At 42.5% G+C, this 23,890-nt stretch overlaps 1 protein-coding gene across 1 annotated transcript in view; it reads right to left on the bottom strand.

The window, feature by feature from the left end:
• Positions 1–23,890, bottom strand: part of LOC140195733 (nuclease EXOG, mitochondrial-like) — a 68,549-nt gene that overhangs the window by 6,005 nt on the left and 38,654 nt on the right. Inside the window, exon 5 of the mRNA XM_072254437.1 lies at positions 23,498–23,612. Coding sequence (XP_072110538.1) covers positions 23,498–23,612 — 115 coding nt within the window. The remainder of the gene's footprint in view (positions 1–23,497; positions 23,613–23,890) is intronic.

The following is a 23,890-nucleotide window of genomic DNA, read 5'->3' as shown; positions in this document are numbered from 1 at the left end:
TGTAGTACGTGACAGTAATAAACCAATACCAATTACAACAGTCCAGACTGCAATTAAGGCAAGAGTATACAAGAGGAAGAGAAGAGTTAATTATTTCTTTCCTTGTCATCTGCTGGGTAAATGTCATTGCTTTTTTTTTGAGGATTTATATTTTATTTTGCACCATTATTTTTCCTGTATTGCTGAAGGTTGGCCACACTTTGGAATGAAAAGGCCAATTAGGAAATACAAGTTTCACTCTGTGCATTGTAGTTGAATTTTTTGTTTGAGTCTTTAAATTTTGCTTGATACCAGTGGTTTGCTTCTTTGTGATGAAAAAAAAAATCATTTTCTGTATCTATATATAAACACCTGATGTTAGGTCTCTATATAACACAACTACAGTATATAAATCTGTAATTTTTTTTAACAGAATACTTCACACCGAAGATTCAAACTACATTTATTATCGAAGTATGTACAGTGGCATGCAAAAGTTTGGGTACCTCGGTCAAAATTTCTGTACTGTGAATAGCTAAGCGAGTCTCTGTTCATGTGTCCAGTATAAGAAAAACACTGAACAAGAATGCTGCTCATGGAAGGACACTATGGAGGAAACCACTGCTCTCCAAAAATAAAATATTGCTGCATGTCTCAAGTTTGCACCTGAATGTTCCACAATGCTTCCGGGACAATATTTGGACAGATGAGACAAAAGCTGAACTTTTTGGCAGAAATGCACACTGCTATGTGTGGAGGGAAAAGGGCACTGCACAACAACACCAAAACCTCATTCCAGTGGTGAAGCATGGTTGGAAGGAGCATCATGGTTTGGGACTGCTTTGCTGCCTCAGGGCCTGGACAGCTTGCAATTGCTGAGGAAACAACGGATTCAAAATTGTATCAAGACATTTTACAGGAGAATGACAGGGTAGCTGTCCGTCACCTAAAGCATAATAGCAGTTGGGTGATACAACAAGACAATGATCGGAAACACAAGAGTAAATCAACAACAGGATGGTTTAAAAAGAAAAAAATTTGTGTTTTGAAATGGCCAAGTTAGAGTCCAGAGCTTAGATCAATTGAGATGCTGTGGCATGATCTGAAGAGGGCTGTTCATGCAAGGTATCCTAGAAATATTGATGAACTGAAATAGTTTTGTAAAGAGGAATGGCCAAAAATTCCTCCAAGCCGATGTGCAGGACTGATCAACGGTTACCAGAAACGTTTGGTTGAAGCTATTGCTGTACATGGGGGGGGTCACACCAGTCACTGAAAGCAAATGCTCACATACATTTTCCAACAAATATATATTATTGGATCATTCTCCTCAATAAATAAATGAACAAGTATAATGTTTTTGTGCTATTTAATTGGGTTTTTGTTACCTAGATTTAGGACTTGCATGAACATCTGACCACATTTTAGGTTATATTTATGCAGAAATAGAGAAAATTCTATCACCCATGTAGATAGGTAGTTTATTGATCCCAAAGGAAATTACCGTTGCACAGATATACAAGTATTAGGAGAAGTAAGAAAGAATAAAAAATAAGTAACCTCAAACATCTAACAGGAGGGGGTCATAGGTTGACTTATTATAGAGCCTTATAGCCAACAGTAAGAATGACCTCATATAGTGCTCTTTGAAGCAAATGATGTATTTCACTGTATGCTTTGATGTACCCATGACTAATAAAGCTAATCTTTAATTATCATTGAACATGTACATTCTGCATGGTTAAAGTGTTGCCAAAACATAGCTTTAATATAGGCCTATGGAGATTGCTTTTTCTTTATTGATTACAATAAAAATGACCAAGAGTGGGTGTATTGACTGTATTTCCTGCCATCCTGACAGCATTACAGCCTGGTCTGGAGGCTCCAATGCACAGGATTGCAAGAGAAAGAGACTTAGCCAGCTCCATCACAGGCAGTGCCTCAAGAAGGAAGCATCCATCACCAACTATGATCTACGGAAAGTAATCAAGGCGGCAAAATGACAATACAGGGACAAGATCCAGACACAACTCTCCACCAACAGCACATACAGCTTATGGCAAGATCTGCACACCATCGCAGACTTCAAAGCTAAGCACAGGTGCTGCTAACAACACTGCCCCTCTCCCAGATGAGCCAAATCTTTTTTACATTCTTTTCAATATCACCAACACTGAGACCCCAAGAACAGCCTCTGAAGCAACCTGCACCTTGGTCATCTCTGAAGCTGAAGTACGCAGGTGTTTCCAACAAGTGGACAGTCGCAAGGCTGTGGGACCAGTCAGCCTCCCAGAGCGGATACTCAGGATGTGCGCAGCACAAGTGGCAGGTATGTTTACAGACATTTTTAATTTCTCCCTCTCCCAATGTAGAGTACCCTCCTGCTTCAAAACATCCACCATTGTTCTTGCACCTAAAAAGACAAAGGCAATATGTCTGAATAACTGGTGTCCTGTCACACTCACCTCAATAATAAGCAAATGCTTTGAGAGGCTGGTCAAGGACAACATTTGCAGCACGCTACCATCCACACTGGACCTCCTACAATTTGCCTACTGACACAACCGATCGACAGATGATGCAATAGCCACAGCTCTGCACACCGTCCTCACACATCTGGAGAAGAGGGATGCTTATGTGAGAATGCTGTTCAGCATTCAATACCATAATTCCCTCCAGGCTTGACAAGAAACTCAGAGACCTTGGCCTTCACCCTACTTTGTGCGGCTGGATCCTGTACTTCCTGTCAGATCGCCAGCAGGTGATAAGAATGGACTCCCTCACCTCTGCCCCTCAGGGCTGTATACTAAGCCCCCTCATTTACTCTCTCTATACACATCACCAAGGATCTCACATGGTCTGTGCATACTGGCTGTGTGGTGAAAAAGGCACAACAGCGCCTCTTTCACCTCAGACAGTTGACGAAGTTTGGCATGAATCCCCGAATCCTAAGGACTTTCTACAGGGGCACAATTGAGAGCATCCTGACTGGCTGCATCACTGCCTGGTATGGGAACTGTACTTCCCTCAAATCGCAGGACTCTGCAGAGAGTGGTGTGGACAGCCCAGTGCATCTGTAGATGTGAACTTCCCATGATTCAGGGCATTTTCAGAGATAGGTGCATAAAGAGGGCCCAAAGTATCATTGGGGACCTGAGTCACCCCAACCACAAACTGTTCCATCTGGGACAGCATCTTACACCAGGCCATCAGACTGATTAATTCACGCTGATACAACTGTATTTCTATGCTATACTGACTGTCCTGTTGCACATACTATTTATTACAAACTACTATAAATTGCACATTTAGACAGATGTAACGGAAAAATTTTTACTCTTCATGTGAAGGATGTAAGAAATAAAGTCAATTCAATATTTAATTCAATCAAGAACCCTCAGCATCTGGGACATGCTCTCTTCTCATTACTGCCATTGAGAAGTAAGTACAGTAGCCTGAAGACTGACACTCACTGATTCAGGAACAGCTTTTCTCCTCCCCTGCCATCAGATTTTTTTAACAGTCCATGAACATTATCTTGTTATTCCTTTCTCCCCCTACATTATTTTTTGGTCTTGTAACTTATAGCAATTGTATGCCTTTGCACTGTACTGCCACTGCAAAACAACAAATTACATATGATCTACTGTATGTCAGTGATAATAAATTTGATTCTGGTTGCTAGGTTAAGGTGCAGGGCTGTAGCTGCCACTCCAAGATGATGCATGCACCCTGCATAATTTTTACCTCCCTCACACATTAAACATTCATTCTCGGCAGACACTCCCTGTTAACCAGGTCGCTCACTAAACATTAGAATCACCTGGGCAGCCGTGGTCTCACCCTATCAGAGATATTCCCTTTGTACTATATGCCACTCCCTGCTTTCTCTGAAATTTGAAACATTAACTCTTATAATGCCACCTCCTGAGTATTTCACAGCAGGTTTATTATCAAAGTACATACGTATCATTATTTTCTTCGTTCATTTTCTTGCAGACAATCACAGTAGAACAGAAATCTCACTCACTTTCAAGAACTCTACAGCTCACGTTCTCAGTCTATTTATTATTATTGTTAATTGTTCTTTTTGTGCTTGCACAGTTTGCCTTCCTTAGCACACTGGTTGTTTGTCAGTCTTTATGTACAGTTTTCATTAAAAGAATCTCAGGGTAATATGGTAACATTGATTATAAATTTACTTTAAACTAGAATCAATGAAAAGCTACTGACAAACAACCAATGTGCAAAAGAAGGGAAACCGCCGGCCAGCTGGTGGCGCAATGACATCGGTGCCGGACCCGGGAGCGGAGGTTCCCGGGTTCAAAACCAGTCGGGTCCGCTCCCGAGTACGCTTTCCATCCGTGCTGGGTTGAGTGTCTAGACCGCAACTCGAACTCGTAAAATAAAGGGAAAAATACTGCGAAAAAGTCTGTGTGAGGAGTGGTGCGCCACACAGTCTCTCTCTCTCTCTCTCTCTCTCTCAGCACCTTTTAAAAAAGCCATGAAAAATCCATCATGGATGCACGCATTGATACGCACACCCACACGCACAGGCACACGCCAAAAAGGGAAACTGCAAATTTTAAAATATAAGTAAATACAAACTGTGCAAAAGTCTTAAGGTACAGATGTATACCGTAGCTAGCGTGCATGAGAATTTTGCACAGTACTGTGGTAATTTTATTGTACTGCTGCCACAAAAGGAAGAACAAATTTCATGACATATGTGAGTGATGATAAACCTGATTCTGATTTGTGTCTCTATTGTCGACTGAGAGTGGGAAGGGGTAGGGAGAAGGGAATCATGGTTGGGAAAAGAGGAAAGCACCAGAGAGACATCCTGTAATGATCAATAAACCAATTGTTTGGAATCAAGTGACCTTGCCTGGTGTCTCAGGGCTGGGTGTGTCTGCACCCACACCACCCACCACGCGTCACTCATCTCTCACACCACTCCTGCGACACTCCACTCTCGCCTTTCCCAACATACTTCATCCCATCAGATTTACAGGCTTGCTCTCCGCTCCACATTGACAAGTACTGTGCAAAAGTCTTAGCACCTTAGTTATTTATATATGTATCAAAGACTTGCACAGTACTGTAAATAATACTGAGAATATGGGTTGTAGAGTCCTTGAAAGTAAGTCCATGGGTTGCGGAATCAGTTCAGATTTAAGGTGAGTAAAGTTATCCCCACTAGTTCAGGAGCCTTAGAAGGGTAGCTGTTACCGAACCTGGCAGCGTGGGACTTTGGGCTCCTGTGCCTTCTGTCTGATGGCAGCAGCGAGAAGAGAGCATTACCTAGAAAAACTTCCATTTCAGATTTCCAGCATCTACAGAGTTTTTTTCTAATTTTGAAATCTATGTAACTTTGGTTTCACAAAGAGATTGGGGTCCTATCCAAGTGTTAAAAGTCCTTAAAACACTACACTATAATCTGTCCTTTTTCAAAAAAAATCTTATTCTACAGAAACTTTCTATTTTAATATTAAGTGGACCAGTTACAATAAACTCACTGCTTTCTGATGCCGCTACACTTGAAATCTGAGTTGATCTGAATGACAGCTAAATAGCATTTGATAATTGGATCACTTGTCCTGTGGTGAGGGGTGGCCAAAGCTGGTAATATCATCTTTACATCAGTCTAAAAGGCATTTCAATGTTGTATGGTCACAGGAGATGGCGACAGGTGGCCTCCAGAAGAGTTGTCCTCTGCTGGTGCAGAAACCAACTGCAACATCAATCATCATCAAGCTGTCAGAGCTGACACAATCTTCGTTCAACACCGTGGACTCAATACATGGCTCTTTTCAAAACACAGACAGCACAGTACAGGAGGGAAGGATACAGTTACAATGCCAGGATCTCATATGTAAAAGTCTGATGTAACCAGCTTGTCTTGATGAAAGAAAAGGATTGACACAATCCAGCATCACTATGGGTTACTGTCCACTACTACTGCAGCCCATTTACCACCAGGTTTACAAACTTGCTCTCCACGCCACATTGACAAATATATTATTGTGCAAAAGGCTAAGGCACCCTAGCTTAAGATCCCTGCCTAAGACTTTTGCACAATAATTTTTATATATAGTAACCTGTAAATTTTTTTTGTATTGCATTGCACTGTACTGCTGCCATAGAATAAACAAATTCCATGACATATGCCAGTGATATTAAACCTGATTCTGTTTGTACTAGGCTCAGTGTATCTATGTAATACACACAAATGGTGGGAGAAACTCAGCAGGTCAGGCAGCATCTATGGAAATGAATAAATAGTCAACATGTTGAACCAAGACCCTTCTTCAGGACTTCAAAGTACCTGTGTGCTGAAATGATCTATATGGGCGCACGCAAAGCAAAGTTTTTCCACGGTACTTCAGTACATGTTACAATAATAAATCAATTCTAATTATTAAATGAATTCCAAGAAGTAGTAGATGTTGTCAGACTGGATGGGTTAGGACCAGTAGAAAGACTAGGCACAGTGGATGCTATTTCTCTGAATTAAAGACTAAGGGATCAGATGGAAATCTTTAAGATTTCAGAAATGATTCATACAGCTAGTGTTTCTATTTGGGAAGGCACCAGGTCATAAATATAAAATAGCCACTAAAATAAATGTAAGGAATTGGAAAGCTCCTTTCCCCAGGGCGGAGTTTCAGAATGGATCTCACCAATGTAAAGATTTGAGAACAACATCAGCAGCATTAGAGGGAAGGTTAAACTAACATATTGGGGTTGCGCAGGGGCCTAGAACACAACAGTAGCATAGATGAAAGAGTCTGTTTCTGCTCTGGAAATGCTGAGGCTTTATAATTCATTGGTCGGACCACATTTAGAGCATTGTGAACAGTTTTGCACCCCATATCTAAGAAACAATGTACAGATAGTGGACAGGGTCCAGTGGGGGTTTATGAGAATAATCCTGGAAATTAAAGGGTTAATATTCTGAGGAACATTTGATGGATCTGCAGCTGTACTCACTGGTGTTTAGAAGAATGAGGGAGGATTTAATTAAAATACCAAATACCAAAAAGCCTACATAGAGAGGATGTCCCCCTAGAACAGATATGAGAAAGAATTTCTTTAGCCAGAGAGTGGTGAATTTGTTGAATTCATTGCCACGGCTGTGAATTTAAAGCGAAGGTTGATAGATTCTTGATTAGTAAAGGCGTCAAAGGTTACAGGGAGAAGTGAGGAGGATGGGGTTGAGAGATAATAAATGAGCCATGATCAAACGGCGAAGCAGACTGCACAGACGGCATCTAAGGTCAAGATCAAACCAGGAGCTGTGAGGTGGAAGCCCTAATAACAACTCTATTTTGTTAGCTATAAATTGTGTTGGGGGACACTGAAGTCTGAACAACACCACAGTAATGCAACTTTCTTTCGATATAGCCCACTCTAACATCTCAGGAACTGCTCTTTGCTCTTCTGCAGGAATGGCAGCGAATTACTGCACACATTAAAAATTTTAAACAGTGGAAACAGAATTTCCTTTTTCCAAAGTTGGAATGGGGGGTCCACCAGGAATGTGCTGATAGACGCAGGGGATTCCCCCCCCCCATATAGGAAACTTGAAAGTCATTCATAAAGCAGATGAAACTGGCAATCAAGTAGCCAGACATGCAAATACCATTTGCCTTCACAAGTATAGCAACAGAGCAAGTGTGCTTCAGTTGTGATTTGTGTGCAATACATTAAGTACTATTTTAGAGCTTGCAAGCTATTTTGAATGAACATTTGTTGCTGCGAAACATTCAAACCATGTTGAAAAAAAAGTTTAAAACAAATCCAGCATCTGACAAGAGGAGCAATTAAAACTACAAAACATAGGGCAAAACAACACAAATCTTTTAACACAAGAACTTCTGCATATCCTGGAAATCCAGAGCAATGCGCACAAAATGCTGGAGGAAATCAGCAGGTCAGGCAGAATCCATGTAAATGAATGAACAGTCAATGTTTCAGGCTGAGACCCTTCTTCAGTACTGGAAAGGAAGGGGGAAGATGACAGAATAAAAGCTGGGGGAAGGGAAGAGGGATAGCTGGAAGGTGATAGGTGAAGCCAGGTGGGTGGGAAAGATGAAGGAATCTGACAAGAGAGGGACTGTACACCTTTTAAGACACTTCACAGCAGAATGTGACTTTGACCCACTGGGCTGGATTGCACTCGATCTGAAAGACTTCCTCACTCTCTCAAGATGGCCCCACAGCCAAATGAACCCTTTGCCTCCACCTGACACCTAACCACCTCCAGGGCTTGGTTCTACTGCCGCCTAGTGGCTGGGAGGATAACAAGACCTCTGGATGACCAGTGAAAATCAAAGAAACTGCAGATGCTGGAAATTTGAAATAAAAATACAAAATGCAAAAGAAATGAAAGGGCTAACTCTTGAGGAGTATTTGATGGCTTTGGGCATATTCACTGGAATTTAGAAAAATGGTGGTTGGGGGGGGGGTTGGAGAATCTCATTGAAATCTGTCCCAAATATTGAAAGGCCTAGATAGAGTAAATGTGCAGAGGATGTTTACTATAGTAGGAGAGTCTAGGACCAGAGGGCACAACCTCAGAAAAGAGATGAGGAGGAAGTTCTTTAGCCATAGGGTGGTGAATCTTTGGAATTCATAGCTACAGATGGCTGTAGAGGCCAAGTCATTGGGTATATGTAAGGTGGCGGCTGGTAGGTTCTTCATTTGAAAGGATGTCAAAGGTTACAAGGCAGGACAATGCAGTTGAGAGAGAAGATAAATCAGCCATGATCAAATGGTGAAGCACACTTGATAGGCCAAATAGCTAATTCTGCTCCTATGTCTTATGGTCTAAACTCAACCAATTAGACAGACAGCAGTTAACTAACTGGTAGGTTCTCTCCAACCTTCTCATCGTTCCACTGAATAGTTGCAGAGTCAGTCGTACAGCACAGATAAAGGCCATTCATTCCCACTTGCCCATACCAACCAAATTGTCTAACTAACCAGTTGAGATTTGTAACTCAAAATATTCATTGTTTCTCTTTCCACAGATGCTGCCCGACCCACCAGGTATTTCCTGCATTTTCTGTTTTTACTCTGGATGTCACCATGTCCCTAACGATTGATTACTTGTGCCTTCAAAGGCCTGTCACACTATTTTTAAATGTCTCTGCTAATCAGAGGCATTTAAAAATTAGGAACTTAAAAAGAAATTTTAAAATAATTCAACTATTTAAAAACACATCAATGTATAAGATGTATTTTAAATGACAGGCAAGTGACTTTCTAGTGCTATTCACAATATAACTACAAAATCCATATATCCAAAGGAACAGAACGATGGATCATCTTAAGATAATGGCGGAAACTTAAACCTCGGTTAGACCACATCTGCAGTATTACGTTATTTCTGGTCATCTCATTGTAGAGCATAAGATATAGGAGCAGAAATAGGCTATTCAACCAATCAAGTCTGCTCTGCCATTTCATCATGGCTGATTTATTATCCCTCTTAATCCCATTTCCCTCACTCCTCCCCATAACCTTTGACAACCTGACAAACTAAGAACCTATCAACCTCCACTTTAAATATACTCATTGGCTTGACCTCCACAGCAGTCTATGGCAATGAATTAAACAGATTCACCACCCTCTGGCTAAAGAAATTCCTTCTCATCTCAGTTTTAAATGGGCATTCCTCTATTGAGGCTGTGCTCTCTGTCCTAGACTCACCCATTATTATTCATCCGCTGCACATCCACTCTATCTAGACCTTCCAATAATTAATAGGTTTCACTGAGATCTCCCCTCATTCTTCTAAACCAGGGGTCCCCAACCTCTTTTGCGCTGCGGACCGGTTTATTATTGACAATATTCTTACGGACCGGCTGACCCCCGGGGCGAGGGGGGTGGTGGTGAGGTGGGATTGCCAACGGACAAGAGTAGCAGTCAAATACGTTGTGTTTACCCAGAGAGACTACAATGACCATGAAGCCTTGCGCTGGCACCAGTGCACATGCGTGTACTTGCCGATTTTTTTTTCTACAAATCGTTTTTGGTGATTCTGTTCGGGGGCAGGGGTGTTAATCACGACCGGAATATCAGTGATAAGTGGCTAATACACTTCAATTTCATTTCTAAAAGGGTTTATCTAACGAATTTAATATTAAACATACAGTGCATATTTTCCTCACATTAATATACTGATAAGTCAATTATCAGAGGAGGACAGGGGAGATTGAAGAAAGTGTTGAACGAACTTCCAGTAGAAGTGGTAGAGGCAGGTTCGATATTATCATTTAAAGAAAAATTGGATAGGTATATGGACAGGAAAGGAATGGAGGGTTATGGGCTGAGTGCAGGTCGGTGGGACTAGGTGAGAGTAGCGTTCGGCACGGACTAGAAGGGCAGAGATGGCCTGTTTCCGTGCTGTAATTGTTAAGTGGTTATATAAATCACTTATAAGCCAATAGCATCATAACATTTTAAGTAACATTTGGATATTAAACACAGAGCACATATTTTCCCCATATAAACATATAAAATAATTGCATCACACCAATATCACTGAATCAGTGGGAGCCCTGGGCTTGTTTCCCTGCAACAACAACAAGGGGTGATGGGAGACAGCAATACTGGAAGGGGGTTCCTTATGTCCAGTCTATTCAGCAATTTAGTTTTCATTGCGTTCATTGCAGAGATGTGTTGGAAATGGAAGCAACGTTTTCAGTGCTTTCATGGCTATCTCAGGATATTTAGCCTTGACTTTAATCCAGAATGCCAGCAGAGATGTTATGTCAAACATACTTTTCAGCCCGCTGTCATTTGCAAGCTCGAGGAGTTGATCTCCTTCCCGCGCTGACATGGATGACGTGCGGGTAATGACCTCGCGTGCGTTCAAGCTCAACAGTGCGTGACAAGGAAAGGAGCAGCTGACTCATATCGTTTCATATTGCCGAATCATATTGTTTCCTCGCGGCCCGGTGGTTGGGGACTGCTGTTCTAAACTCCAGAGCCATCAAACACTCATGTTAACCCTTTCATTCCCAGAATCATTCTTGCGAACGTCCTCCAGACTCTCTCCAATGCTTGCACATTTTTTTCTTAAATAAGGGGCCCTAAACAGCTCACAATACTCCGAGTGTGGTCTGACCAAGGCCTTATGAAGCCTCCGCATCACATCCTTGCTCTTATATTCTAGTCCTCTCAAAATGAATGCTAATGTTGCATTTGCTTTCCTCACCACTGACTCAACTTGCAAGTTAACCTTTGGGGAATCCTGATTTTTGAATTTTCTGCCCATTTAGAACATAGTCTATGCCTTTATGTCTTCTACCATACACTTCCTGACACAATATTCTATCCGCCATCTTTTGCTCATTGCTCCTTTTGCAGACTCCCTGCTTCCTCAACACTACCTGTCCACCCACCCATCTTTGTACTGCCAGCAAACTTGGCCACAAAGCCATCAAATCCATCTTCCAAACCATTGACCATAATGTGAAAAAAGACTCCTGCAGAACACAAGGCACCAGCAGCCAACCAGAAAAGGCCCCCTTTATTCCCACTCTGCCTCCTGTCACTCAGAGAATCTTCTATCCATGCTAGTATCTTTCTTGTAATAAGACGGGCTCTTATTTTGTTAAGCAGCCTCATGTGCAGCACATTCACTCACTCTCCTTTGTCTATCCTGTCTGCTATTTCCTCAAAGAATTCTAACAGATTTATCAGGCACATGCTGGAAATCCAAAGCAACACACAAAATGCTGAAGGAACTCAGCAGGTCAGGCAGAATCCATGGAAATGAATGAACAGTCAATGTTTTGGGCTGAGGCCCTTCTTCAGAACTGGAAAGAAAGGGGAAAGACGCCAGAATAAAAGCTGGGGGTGGGGGGAGGGAAGAGGGATAGCTAGAGGGTGAGAGGTGAAGCCAGGTGAATAGGAAAGACGAAGGGCTGGAGAGGAAGGAATCTAATAGGAGAGGAGAGGATACCATGGGAGAAAGGGAAGGAGGAGGGAACCCAGGGGAGGTGAGAAGAGGTAAGAGGCCAGAGCAGGGAATAGAAGGGGGGGGGGAATTTTTTTTTTTACCAGAAGGAGAAATGCAGATGGAATATAATGTGTTGCTTTCATGCCATCAGGTCAGAGGTAACCCGAATGTGTTGGCTGCTCTAAGACATCCTGGACCCTAGCACCTAGGAGGCAACGCACCACCCAGGTGTCTCTTTTGCAGCCACAAAATCTGATACCCATCTCCCTTAACTACCGCATCTCCTATCATTACCGCTCCGCCAGATTTTACCCATCCCTGCTGAGCCTCAGAGTTGGCCAAAGTGCCAATGGCCTGGTTACTGATCTTGCATCGCAAATGGCCATCCATCCAGCAGGATCTAGAGGGGTACACTTGTCGCTGAGGGAAATATCCACATGGAAAGCCTGCACTGACCGCTTACTCCCCTTACTTTTCCCGGTGGTCACCCACCTACCGTCTGAAACCTGCACTTTGAGTGTGACCACCTCAGTTAACATCTCACCAATGAGGTTTTCAGCCTCCTGGATGATTCAGTTCCAATTCCTTGACCTCGTCAGTCAGCATGCACTTCCCACAGATATAGTCATCAGGAAGACTGCTTGCTATCCTGAAATCCCACACCTCACTGGAGGCGCATTCCACGCTGCCTGAACTATCCAGAGACCGACACTTGTTACACTGCTAACTTCTCAAGTTTAAGTTCTAGCCTGTAGGCTAATAAAGGAAAGATGTTGAAGCTTTATATGTGAAGAGACTGACCAGGATACTGCCTGGAGGTACAGTAGCATAGTGGTTAGCACAATGCTTTATAGTACAAGCGACCTGGGTTCAATTCCCGCCACTGCCTGCCTGTAAGGAGTTTGTACATTCTTCCACCGTGACCGCACGCATTTTCTCCGGATGCTCTGGTTTCCTCTCGCAGTCCAAAGGCGTACCAGTTGATAGGTTAATTGGTCATCGTAAACTGTCTGTGACTAGGCTTGGGGGTTGCTAGGTGGCACCACTCAAAGGGCTGAAAGGACCTACTCTGCGCTGTATCTCAATCAATCAATCAATAAGAGGATGTCTTAAAAGGAAAGCTTGAGCCAGCTAGGACTTTTCTCTGTGGAGTGAATGATCAGAGGTGATTTGATTGAGGTGTATAGATTACGAGTCATAGATAGAGCAGACAGTCAGAACTTCTTGCCCCAGAGTATAATAGCAGAGGACATCTGTTTAAGGTGAATGAAGGAAGTTTAAGGGAGATATCAAAGGTAATTTTTTTTTTTTTTACATAGTAATTGGTAGGTACCTGGAACTCATTACTAGGGTAGTGGTAGAAGCTGGTACAGTAGAGAATCTTAAGATAGGCACGTGGATGTGAGGAAAAAATGAAGGGTTATGTGCTATGTAAGAGGAAAGGGTTAGATTGATGGTCAATTAGATTCATATAGGTTGGCACAACATTGTGGGCTGAAGTGACCACATTGTGCTGTACTTTTCTGTGTTAACAATGCTAATGCAGCTCTACTGTGCTATGAAGTGCATTGGTAGCAACTGAGGTAAGCATGAAGTGACTAAACTCTTCTCCAAAGCAGTACTCTCTGTAAATACAGCTGGGTCTTCTGAGAGAAAATATCTCTCCTCCAAACATAAATATCACACCCTCTAAACTCTTAGTCTGAGACCCATTGTCTAAGATGGCACAAAGTCATCTGATCAGCGTAGCCACTGGGTTCTAACAAGAGTGGCTACTGACGCTAGATCTACAAGAATAAAGGGTGATCTTACTGAAACACAAGACCTGGGGCATAATGGAGCAGATGTTGAGATGCTTCCACTCATGAGAGAACCTTGAATGAAGGGTCACAATTATTGCATAAACCATGGTCATTAGCGTAACTGTTAGACCTGGGTTCAATTTTCAATTCCCATTACTGCCTGTAGTGAGTTTGTACGCCCTCCCCATGGCCATGTGGGTTACTCCGGCTGCTCTGGTTTCTCCTGCAGTCTAAGTACGTACAGGCCAGTAAATTAATTGGTCACATGGATGCAACTGGGCATGCAAGAACTTGGATATTCTGTTTGGTAGCCTCCAGCCTGATGGCATGATCATCGATTTCTCAAACTCCTGGTAATGCCCCCCACCCCCCTCTCCTTCTCCAGTTCCCATCCCCTTTTCCCTCTCTCACCTTATCTCCTTGCCTGACCATCGCCTCCCTCTGGTGCTCCTTCCCCCTTTTCTTTCTTCCCGTGGTCTTCTTTCACCAATCAACTTCCTAGCTCTTTTCTTTATCCCTCCCCCTCCAAGTTTCACCTATTATCCGGGGGTGTTCCTCTCTCCCCTCTCCCCAACCTTTAAATTTAGTCCTCAGCTTTTTTTTCCTCCAGTCCTGCCAAAGGGTTTCGTCCCGAAACGCCTTTTCCATAGATGCTGCCTGACCTGCTGAGCTCCTCCAGCATTTTGTGTGTGTGGCTTGGACCAGAAGGGCCTGTTACTGTGCTCCATCTCTAAAAACAAAACTGAGGCACAAAGGGACATCTCACATGGGGTGGAGAGTCTCTAAAACTCTCCATCCTGGAGAGTTTGGCAGCCTAGATAATTGGCAATATTTAAAGTACATACAGTTTTGAAAGATCAAGGATTGAGAGTCATGAGAAATTAAGAGAAAAGATAGGCTGTGGTTACACTGAATAGTGGGACAGGCTTGAGAGGCTGGGAGGCCTACTCCTGTTCTCTTTTTTATATTCAATCACAGCTCAGTCTGATAGATACACACGGCTGGATTACAGGCTGAAAACACAACTGGTGCTATTCTTCCTCAGTACAAGGGGAGAGGCTTGCCATGGATCCCTGTCACTCCAGATGGAAGGTGCTGAGTAAATTTACAGCATCGGGCTCAGCTGTGATGTTTAAATAGCCTTGGTGTATTAGCAGTGGGGGAGTGGAAATCAGGGGAGGCCGTGTATTTTTTTATATTTGAAAGTGGTCCCCTTGGTAGGTTTGGGGCTCTTGCACTGACTTCGTTGCGAGTCAAGAACAAAATGCAGTCCAATTTATATTCCCATGACAGAAAAAAAATAAGATTTCATTTTGCTGGCTGCTGCCAATTATTCTGTTTGATCCTTTAAACAGTAAAATCATAAGAGATAGATGTAGGTTTAAGCCATTCGGCCTATTGAATCGCCTCCGCCATTTCATCATGGCCGATCTATCTTACCTCTCAACCACGTTCTCCTGCCTTCTCCCCATGACTAATCAATAACCTATCAACCTCTGCCTTAAATACACCTCATGACTTGGCCACCACAGCTGCCTGTGGTAGCAAATTCCACAGATTCACCATCCTCTGGCTAAAGAAATTCCTCCCCATCTGCTTTCTAAATGGAGATCCCTCAATCCTGAGGCTCTGCCCTCTGGTCCTAGACTCCCCTACTAAAGGAAACATCCTCTCCACATCCACTCTATCTAGGCCTTTCAATATTCAATAGCTTTCAGTGAAATCCACCCTCTTTCTTCTAAATTCCAGTAAGTACAGGCCCAGAGCCAAACTCTCCTCATACAATAACCCTTTCAATCCTGGAATCATTCTCATCAACCTCCTCTGAACCCTCCCCAATGTCAGCACACCCTTTCTTAGATAAGGGTCACAAACTGCTCACAACACTCCAAGTGAGGCCTCACCAGCCTTAGCATTACATCCTTGCTTTTATATTCTAGTCCTCTTGAAATGAATGCTGACATTGTATTTGCCTTCCTCACCACAGACTCAACCTGCAAGCTGCACGAGAGCTCCCAAGTCCCTGAGCACCTCGAATTTCTTTTCGAATTTTCTGCCCACTTCGAAAGTAGTCTACCAAAGTGCATGACCATACACATCCCAACACTGTATTCCATCTGCCACTTCTTTGCCCATTTTCTTATCACTTGGAAATTTGGCCACAGAGATATCAATTCCGTCATCCAAATAATTGACATACAACATATTAAATTAGAATTACTGGGGAGTGGGAACTGAACTGAAGTGACGGAGGAAAGGGAGGTTGGCTCACAAATAGAAAAGCTTGGAGACAGTGCGAAAGGGAGGATAGGCAGGTGATAGAAAAGGGACGCACTCAGACCGATGGTTTGTGATGTGTCTATTTTAATGCGAGGAGTATTACGAATAAAGCGGATGAGCTTAGAGCGTGGATCAGCACTTGGAGTTATGTTGTTGTAGCCATTACACAGACTTGGATAGTGCAGGGGCAGGAAGGGCTACTTCAAGTGCCATGTTTCATGTTTTTAGATGTTTCAGAAAGGACAGGGAGGGAGGCAAAAGAGGTGGGGGCATGGAACTGTTGATCAGAGATAATGTCATGGCTGCAGAAAAGGAGCAAGTCATGGAGGGGTTGTCTGCAGAGTCTCTGTGGGTGGAAGTTAGGAATAGGAAGGGGTCAATAACTCTACTGGGTGTTTTTTATAGACCACCCAAGAGTAACAGGGACATTGAGGAGCAGATAGGGAGACAGATTCTGGAAAGGAGTAACAATAACAGGGTTGTTGTGGTGGGAGATTTAAATTTCCAAAATATTGATTGGCATCTCCCTAGAGTGAGGGGTTTAGATGGGGTGGAGTTTGTTAGGTGTGTTCAGAAAGATTTCTTGACACAATATGTAGATAAGCCTACAAAGAGGAGAGGCTGTGCTTGATCTGGTATTGAGAATTGAACCTGGTCAGGTGTCGGGTCTCTCAGTGGGAGAGCATTTTGGAGAGAGTGATCACCTTTCTATCTCCTTTATCATAGCATTGGAGAGGGATAGGAACAGACAAGTTAGGGCTGACAAAGGAAGTCAAAGCTGATGTGAAAACAAAAGAGAAGGCATACAACAAAGCAAAAATTAGTGGGAAGATAGAGGATTGGGAAGTTTTTAAAAACATACAGGGAGTAACTAAAAGAATCAATAGAAGGGAAGAGATGAAATATGAAAGCAAGCTGACCTCCGTGGTTGGGAAGATGTTAGAGTCAATTGTTAAGGATGAGGTGATGCAGTGCTTCGTGACACAGGACAAGATAGGACAAAGTCAGCATGGTTTCCATAAGGGAAAATCCTGCCTGACGAACCTGTTGGAATTCTTTGAGGAGATTACAAATAGGATAGATAAAGGGGATGCAGTGGATGTTGTATATTTGGACTTTCAGAAAGTCTTTGACAAGGTGCCACACGAGGCTGCTTACCGTGTTAAGAACCCGTGGTATTACAGGAAAGTTACTAACATGGTTAGAGCATTGGCTGATTGGAAGAAAGCAGCGAGTGGGAATGAAAGGATCCTTGTCTGGTTGGCTGCCAGTGACTAGTGGTGTTCCGCAAGGGTCGTGTTGGGATCATTTCTTTTTATGCTGTATATAAATGATTTAGATGATGGAATAGATGGCTTTGTTGCCAAGTTTGCAGATGATACAAAGATTGGTGGAGGGGTAGGTAGTGTTGAGGAAACAGGTAAGATGCAGAAGGAGTTAGACAGATTAGGAGAATGGGCAAGGAAGTGGCAAATGAAATATAATGTTGGAAAATGAATGGTCACGCACATTGGTAGTAGAAATAAATGTGCGGACTATTTTCCAAATGGGGAGAAAATCCAAAAATCCTGAGATGCAAAGGCACTTGGGAGTCCTTGTGCAGAACACCCTAAAGATTAACTTGCAGGTTGAGTTGGTGGTGAGGAAGGCAAATGCAATGTTAGCATTCATTTCAAGAGGTCCAGAATACAAGAGCAGGGATGTGATGCTGAGGCTTTATAAGGCACTGGTGAGGCTTCACCTTGAGTATTGTGTACAATCTTGGCCTCCTCATCTTAGAAGAGATGTGCTGGCATTGGACAGGAAGTTCACATGGATGATTCCAGGAATGAAAAGGTTATGATACGAGGAATGTTTGATGGCTCTGGGTCTGTACTCGCAGGAATTCAGAAGGATTGGGGGGGTGGGGGGGAATCTCATTGAAACCTTTCGAATATTGAAAGGCCTAGACAGAGTAGATGTGGAAAGGATGTTTCCCATAGTGGGGGAGTCTAGGACAAAGAGGGCACAGCCTCAGGATAGAGAGGTGTCCATTCAAAACAGAGATACGGAGAAATTTCTTTAGCCAGAGTGTGGTGAATTTGTGGAATTTGTTGCCATGTGCAGCTGTGGAGGCCAGGTCACCGTGTGTATTTAAGGCAGAGATCGATAGGTTCTTGATTGGACATGGCATCAAGGTTACGGGGAGAAGGCTGGGAAATGGGGTTGAGGAGGAGAGAAAAAAAAGGATCAGCCATGATTGAATGGCAAAGCAGACTCAATGGGCCAAAAGACTTACTTCTGTTCCTGTGTCTTATTGTAAACACCCCTCTCAGTAACTGGACCTTGGACTTCTTAATGGAAAGACCCAAATCAGTCTGAGTTGGCAGCAATCCATCACACTGAGCACTGATGCACTTCAGGGTTGTGTGCTTAGTCCACTGTTCACGCTGCTGACTCACAAATGCACTGCGAATTTCAGCTCAAACCGCATCATCTTCACTAATGACACCACAGTGGTTGGCCTCATCAGCAACAATAGTGATTCAGCATACAGAGAGGAGGTAGAGAAGTTTGTCAAATGTTGTGAGACAAAGACCTGAGTCTGAAAGTGGACAAAAGAGATGATTGTGGACTTCAGGAAGGCACAGGTTGACCACTCTCCATTGAACGTTAATGGCTCTGCCATGGAGAGAGTGAAGAGCACAACATTCCTTGAGTGCGCATATAACAGATGATCTAACCTGGATCCACAGCACTCCTCGTAGTCAAGGAGGCACAGCAGAGTCTACACTTCAGAGGAGATTGAGGCATGCAAGCTTCCCTGCCCTCATTCTAACAACTTTCTATAGGAGCACCATCAAGAGAATCCATCTGGCTGCATCACTGAGGTAAGGAAGCTGTAAGATCCTACAACAAAGATGCATACAATGTCATCAAGACCAAGGAGTGGATTATAGACTTCAGGAGAAGGAAACCAAAGGTTCATCAGCCAGTCCTTATTGGAGAATCAGAGGTGGAAAAAGGTAGCAATTTTAAATTCCTGGGTGTTATTTTTTCCAGAGCATCTATCGTGGGCGCAGCACGCAAATGCAATTACAAAGAAAGCACAGCAGCATTTCTACTTCATTAGGAGTTTGCAGAGATTTGGCGTGACATCTAAAACTTTGACAAACTTCTATAGATGTGTAGTGGAGAGTATATTGACTGGCTGCATCACAGCCTGGTATGAAAATACTAATGCTCTTGAACTGAAAATCCTACAAAAAGTAATGGATACAGCCCAGTCCATCATGGGTAAAGCCCACCCCACCATAGAGCACATCTGCATGAAACACTGTCACAGGAAAACAGCATCCATCATCAGGGACCCCACCACCCAGGACATGCTCTCCTCTCAGAAAGAAGGTACAAGAGGCTCAGGACTCACACTACCAAGTTCAGGAACAGTTATTACTCCTCAGCCATCAGGCTCTTGAAACAAAGGGGATAACATCACTCAACTTCATTGTTCCTACAACCGATGGGCACACTCTCAAGGACTCTTTGTTTCATGTTCTGGATATTTATTGTTTATTTATTTATTATCATTGTTTCCTCTTTTGTATTTGCACAATTGGTTATCTTCAACTGCAGTCTAGTTGAATGCCCTAGTTAGGCGCCCTAGGTTGATTCTGTTATAGTTATTATTCTATTGATTTGTTGAGTATACCCACAAGAAAATGAATCTCAAGGTTATATATGGTAACAAAGATGTACTTTGATAATAAAATTTACCTTGAATTGTGAACATGGTCAAGAGGTTCAGATCAAACATCAGAATAGGAAAGAAATGTAATCTAAGCGACTTTGACCTTGAAATAATAACTCAATAGGTTTGAGCATCTCAGAAACTGCTGATCTCCTGGGATTTTAATGCACAATGGTCTCTAGAATTTACAGAGAATAGTGTGAAAACAACAAAAAAAAATCAAGTGAGTGGCAGTTCTATGGGTGAAAGCACCTTGTTAATGAGAGAGTTCAGAGGAGAATGGCCAGACTGGTTCATGCTAACAGGAAGGCGACAGTAACTCAACTACATGTTACATCAGTGGTGGGCAGAAGAACATTTCTGAATGCACAATATGTTGAATCTTGAACTGGATGGAGCTGGATACAGCAGCAGGAGACCGCACTAGGTTCCACCCACGTACCTAATAAAGTGGCCACTGAGTGTTCCTTCACCGTCACTGGGCCAAAGTCCAGGCTGGCACAATAGTATAGTGGTTAGCACAACGCTTTACATTACAGGTGATCCAGGTTCACTTCCTACCACTGCCTGGAAATTGTTAGTATGTTCTCCCCTCGACCATGTGGGTTTCCTCCAGGTACTTCTCAGTTCTTAGATTAATTGGTCATTGTAAACTGTCCCACCATGAGGCTAGGATTAAATCAGGTGATTGCAGGGCAGTGTGGCAGGAAGGGCCTATTCTGTGCTGTATCTCAATAAACAAAAATCCTGGAGCTTTGTCCCTCACAGCACTCTGGATATACCCACACCTTAAAGACTGCAGTTAAAGAAGGCAGCCCACCACCACCTTCTCAAGGCCATCTACGGACAGCTCATCTAATGCTGGCCTTGCAGTCACATCTTAAAATAGAATTTTTTTTGGTATTTAAAAAAATATTATTAGAGTATTTATTAGAGGGCATCAAAGGTTATAGTGAGAAGGCAGGGGAGTGGGACTAAATGGGAGAATGGATCAGCTCATGATAAAATGGCGGAGCAGACTCAATGGGCCAAATGGCCGACTTCCGCTCCTTTGTCTTATGGTCTTATGGTCTTATTTGTGTATATTCCCCAGTTGCTGCTGTAGAATTTGAGTAGTTTTCTTTAGGGAAAGTTGGCATGGCTTTGCGAGGGGCAGTCAGGTTCATGAACCTGAGTGATTTTTTTTGAGGAAGTGACAAAACAAATTGATGAAGCTACAGCAGCAGGTGTGGTGTTCGTTGTTTTTACATTAAGTGTTTGACAAGGTTCCCCATGGAAGGCTCATCCTGAAAACCACGAGACATGGGATCTATGGAAACTTGGCAGAGTGGATTCGTAATTGGCTAGCCGTTGACTAGTCGTGTTTCAAAGGGATCTGTTCTGGGACACCTGCTCATTGTGATTTTTATAAATGACCTGGATGAGGAAATGGAAGAGTGAGTTAGTAAGTTTGCAGATGACACAAAAATTTGATGGTGTTGTCGTAGGTTACAACAGAACATTGTCAGGATGCAGAGCTGAGCTGAGAAATGTGTAAAGTGATACATTTAGAAGGTCAAACTTGAAGGCACAGTACAAGGTTAATGGCAGGATCCTTAGCAGTGTGGAGGACCAGAGGGATTTTGTGATCCACATTCATAGTTCCCTCAAAGTTGATATGGTGATTAAGAAGGCATACATACGTGTGATGTCTTTCAATGGTTAAGGAATTGAGTTCAAGAGCTGTGACATAACGTTGCAGCTCTATAAGACTGGTTGGACCACACCTGAAGTCCGGTCATCTCCTTATAGGAAAGATTTGGAAGCTTTAGAGAGGCGCAGAGGAGATTTACCAGCACATAGCCTGGATTAGAGAGCATGTCTTAGCAAGCAAGGGCTATTCTCTTTGGAGCAAAGGAGGATGAGAGTCGACTTGATTGAGGTATATAAGATTATAAGAGATACAGGTAGAGGGGACAACCAGTGTCTTTTTCCCCAAGGCGCCAATAGCTAATACTAATAACCATCTTTTTAAAGCTGAGTGGAAGAAAGTATAGGGGTGATATCACAGGTAGTTTTTTTTAAACTTTTTTTTTTTATTAACACAGAGGTGGTACGTATTTGGAATGCCCTGCCTGTGTTAGTAAAGGTAGATACATTAGGGACATTTAAGAGGCCCATAGATAGGTACGTGGATGAAAAAAAATGGAGGGCTATGTGGGAGGGAAGGGTTAGATTGTTCTTGGAGTAGGTTAACAGGTCAGCACAATATTCTGGGCCAAATGGAGCATACTGTGCTGTACAGTCCCATGAACCCACCCAACATTACTCTTCCCTCTAAGCTGTACGGGTGCATGGCCACGCAGTTAACTGAAACACTCCCGCACATGCTACCTTTGTTGATGTGCAGCTGGAATTTTCTTTTATAATGTTAATATAATACTAAAATCTATGTTAGCATAATTGTGAAATACCTTGTAATTAATGTTAATGAATATAATCCATAAATTTTATAAATGAACACACAACCTTTACTTTGAAACATTTTAGAGCTTCACTGTATTTATATTGTCAGTGTTTCAAGTTACAACAATGTTACAAATTGTAACAGTAAACACAGAATGGAAGTCGGTAGCTCATTGTTAATAAACCGTGGCCCATATCTTTCATCTGGATATAAAATCATAGACAGTGCTTATAGACAATATACAGCATTTGCAGTGTTTATAGATTTGTGATAAAGACAGATGAGGAAAAACCTTAGGAAACATAAAAGATTCTTTGTTATACTGTATTTCATTACACCCAATTAATAAATAAAATCAAAAGTATGCAATTTGTAAATTACAAAAAAAAATATAAAGTGCCTTGCAGTTTTCAGGCCATGTAAAAATTTCCTGCTCTGAGCACAGCTGTTAAAAAAGAATGTTACCCATCACCAACCCAGACCTCTGGGTACAAATGCAGGAACCTAACCAGAACCAAGAGTGAGACAAACAAAAAGCAATGGTTGAAAAGAAAAATCATAAATAATTAAGATAGAGTACAAAATGATGCAGTGATGGATCCTGCGGTCAGAAGTGACTTGGGCTTTAAAATAATCGTTTTAGGTTCGATGAACGTGCACTTATCTTCGATGATTGAAAAGTGGCCAGTAATGTGACATCTGTGAGGAAAAATTAGCGAATATGGATAATTCCAAGTCAATTAGCTTAACATTTGCAGAGGGGAAAATTATTCATCAGTTAATTGAAAGTGAAATGAGCAAGTGCCTGACAAAAGAACAGGTGCAGAAAATCTCGAAAAGGACAATCTCGCTTGAGAAGCAGTGTAGACCGTAACAAGACACATAAAAGGCAAAGAATAAATAATTTGTTGAAACAATCTGAGAATGGCACAAGACAGAACTATCTGGCTCAGGTTAAATAGATGGGTGGCCTGGCATCGCGGCTCATTGAGCTGGAAGGGCCTGTTCTGCACCAATTTTGAAATAAATAAATAAATCTGGAAGAGGTTTTAATGTATTTTAGTTCAATATCTTTGACAATATCAGGCTACTTTCATTCTCTTTATGCCTTCAATAGTGCCTCAAAACCCTACCCTAATTGAATTAATGCTCAAGGCTCTGGTCTCTAATTTCTCTTTTCCCATGATTATTTATCTCTCAGAAGGGGTGACTCCTCTGTTTTCTGAGTGGTAGTGAGGAAAATATTCACAAAGCTGTTATACATAGATTCTCTCGTCTCATCTCACCTCATAGGTAACGGTTTTCTTTCCATCAGCTCCTGTTGTTGGTAGAGTCAGAGGGCCTGAAATGACCCAAATGTCTTTGTACCGCTGGGTCAAATCTCGGCAGTATATCTCCAACCTGCCGAAAACAATGTGAATACCTTGCTTTAATTAATAGCTTCACGGGTTTTCTTTACTAAGTCATTGCTGGCCATGCCATTGGCTGGCTAGGTCCTCAGCTCCAACCACTGTGGCTTGTCAAAGTTCACAAGCCGTTCTACCTCCTTTCTGTATGAAAACTCATCATTGTCGTTGATGAGACCATCCACTGTTGTATCATTTGCATACTTAATGATGTGGCTTAGAGCTGAATACAGCAGTAGAGTTGTGCGTCAGCAGTGGACTGAGGATGCAGCT

This window comes from Mobula birostris, chromosome 3 (assembly GCF_030028105.1).
Source record: "Mobula birostris isolate sMobBir1 chromosome 3, sMobBir1.hap1, whole genome shotgun sequence".
In the NCBI taxonomy this organism is placed as follows: domain Eukaryota; kingdom Metazoa; phylum Chordata; class Chondrichthyes; order Myliobatiformes; family Myliobatidae; genus Mobula; species Mobula birostris.
This window is presented reverse-complemented; position numbering and strand designations above follow the sequence as displayed.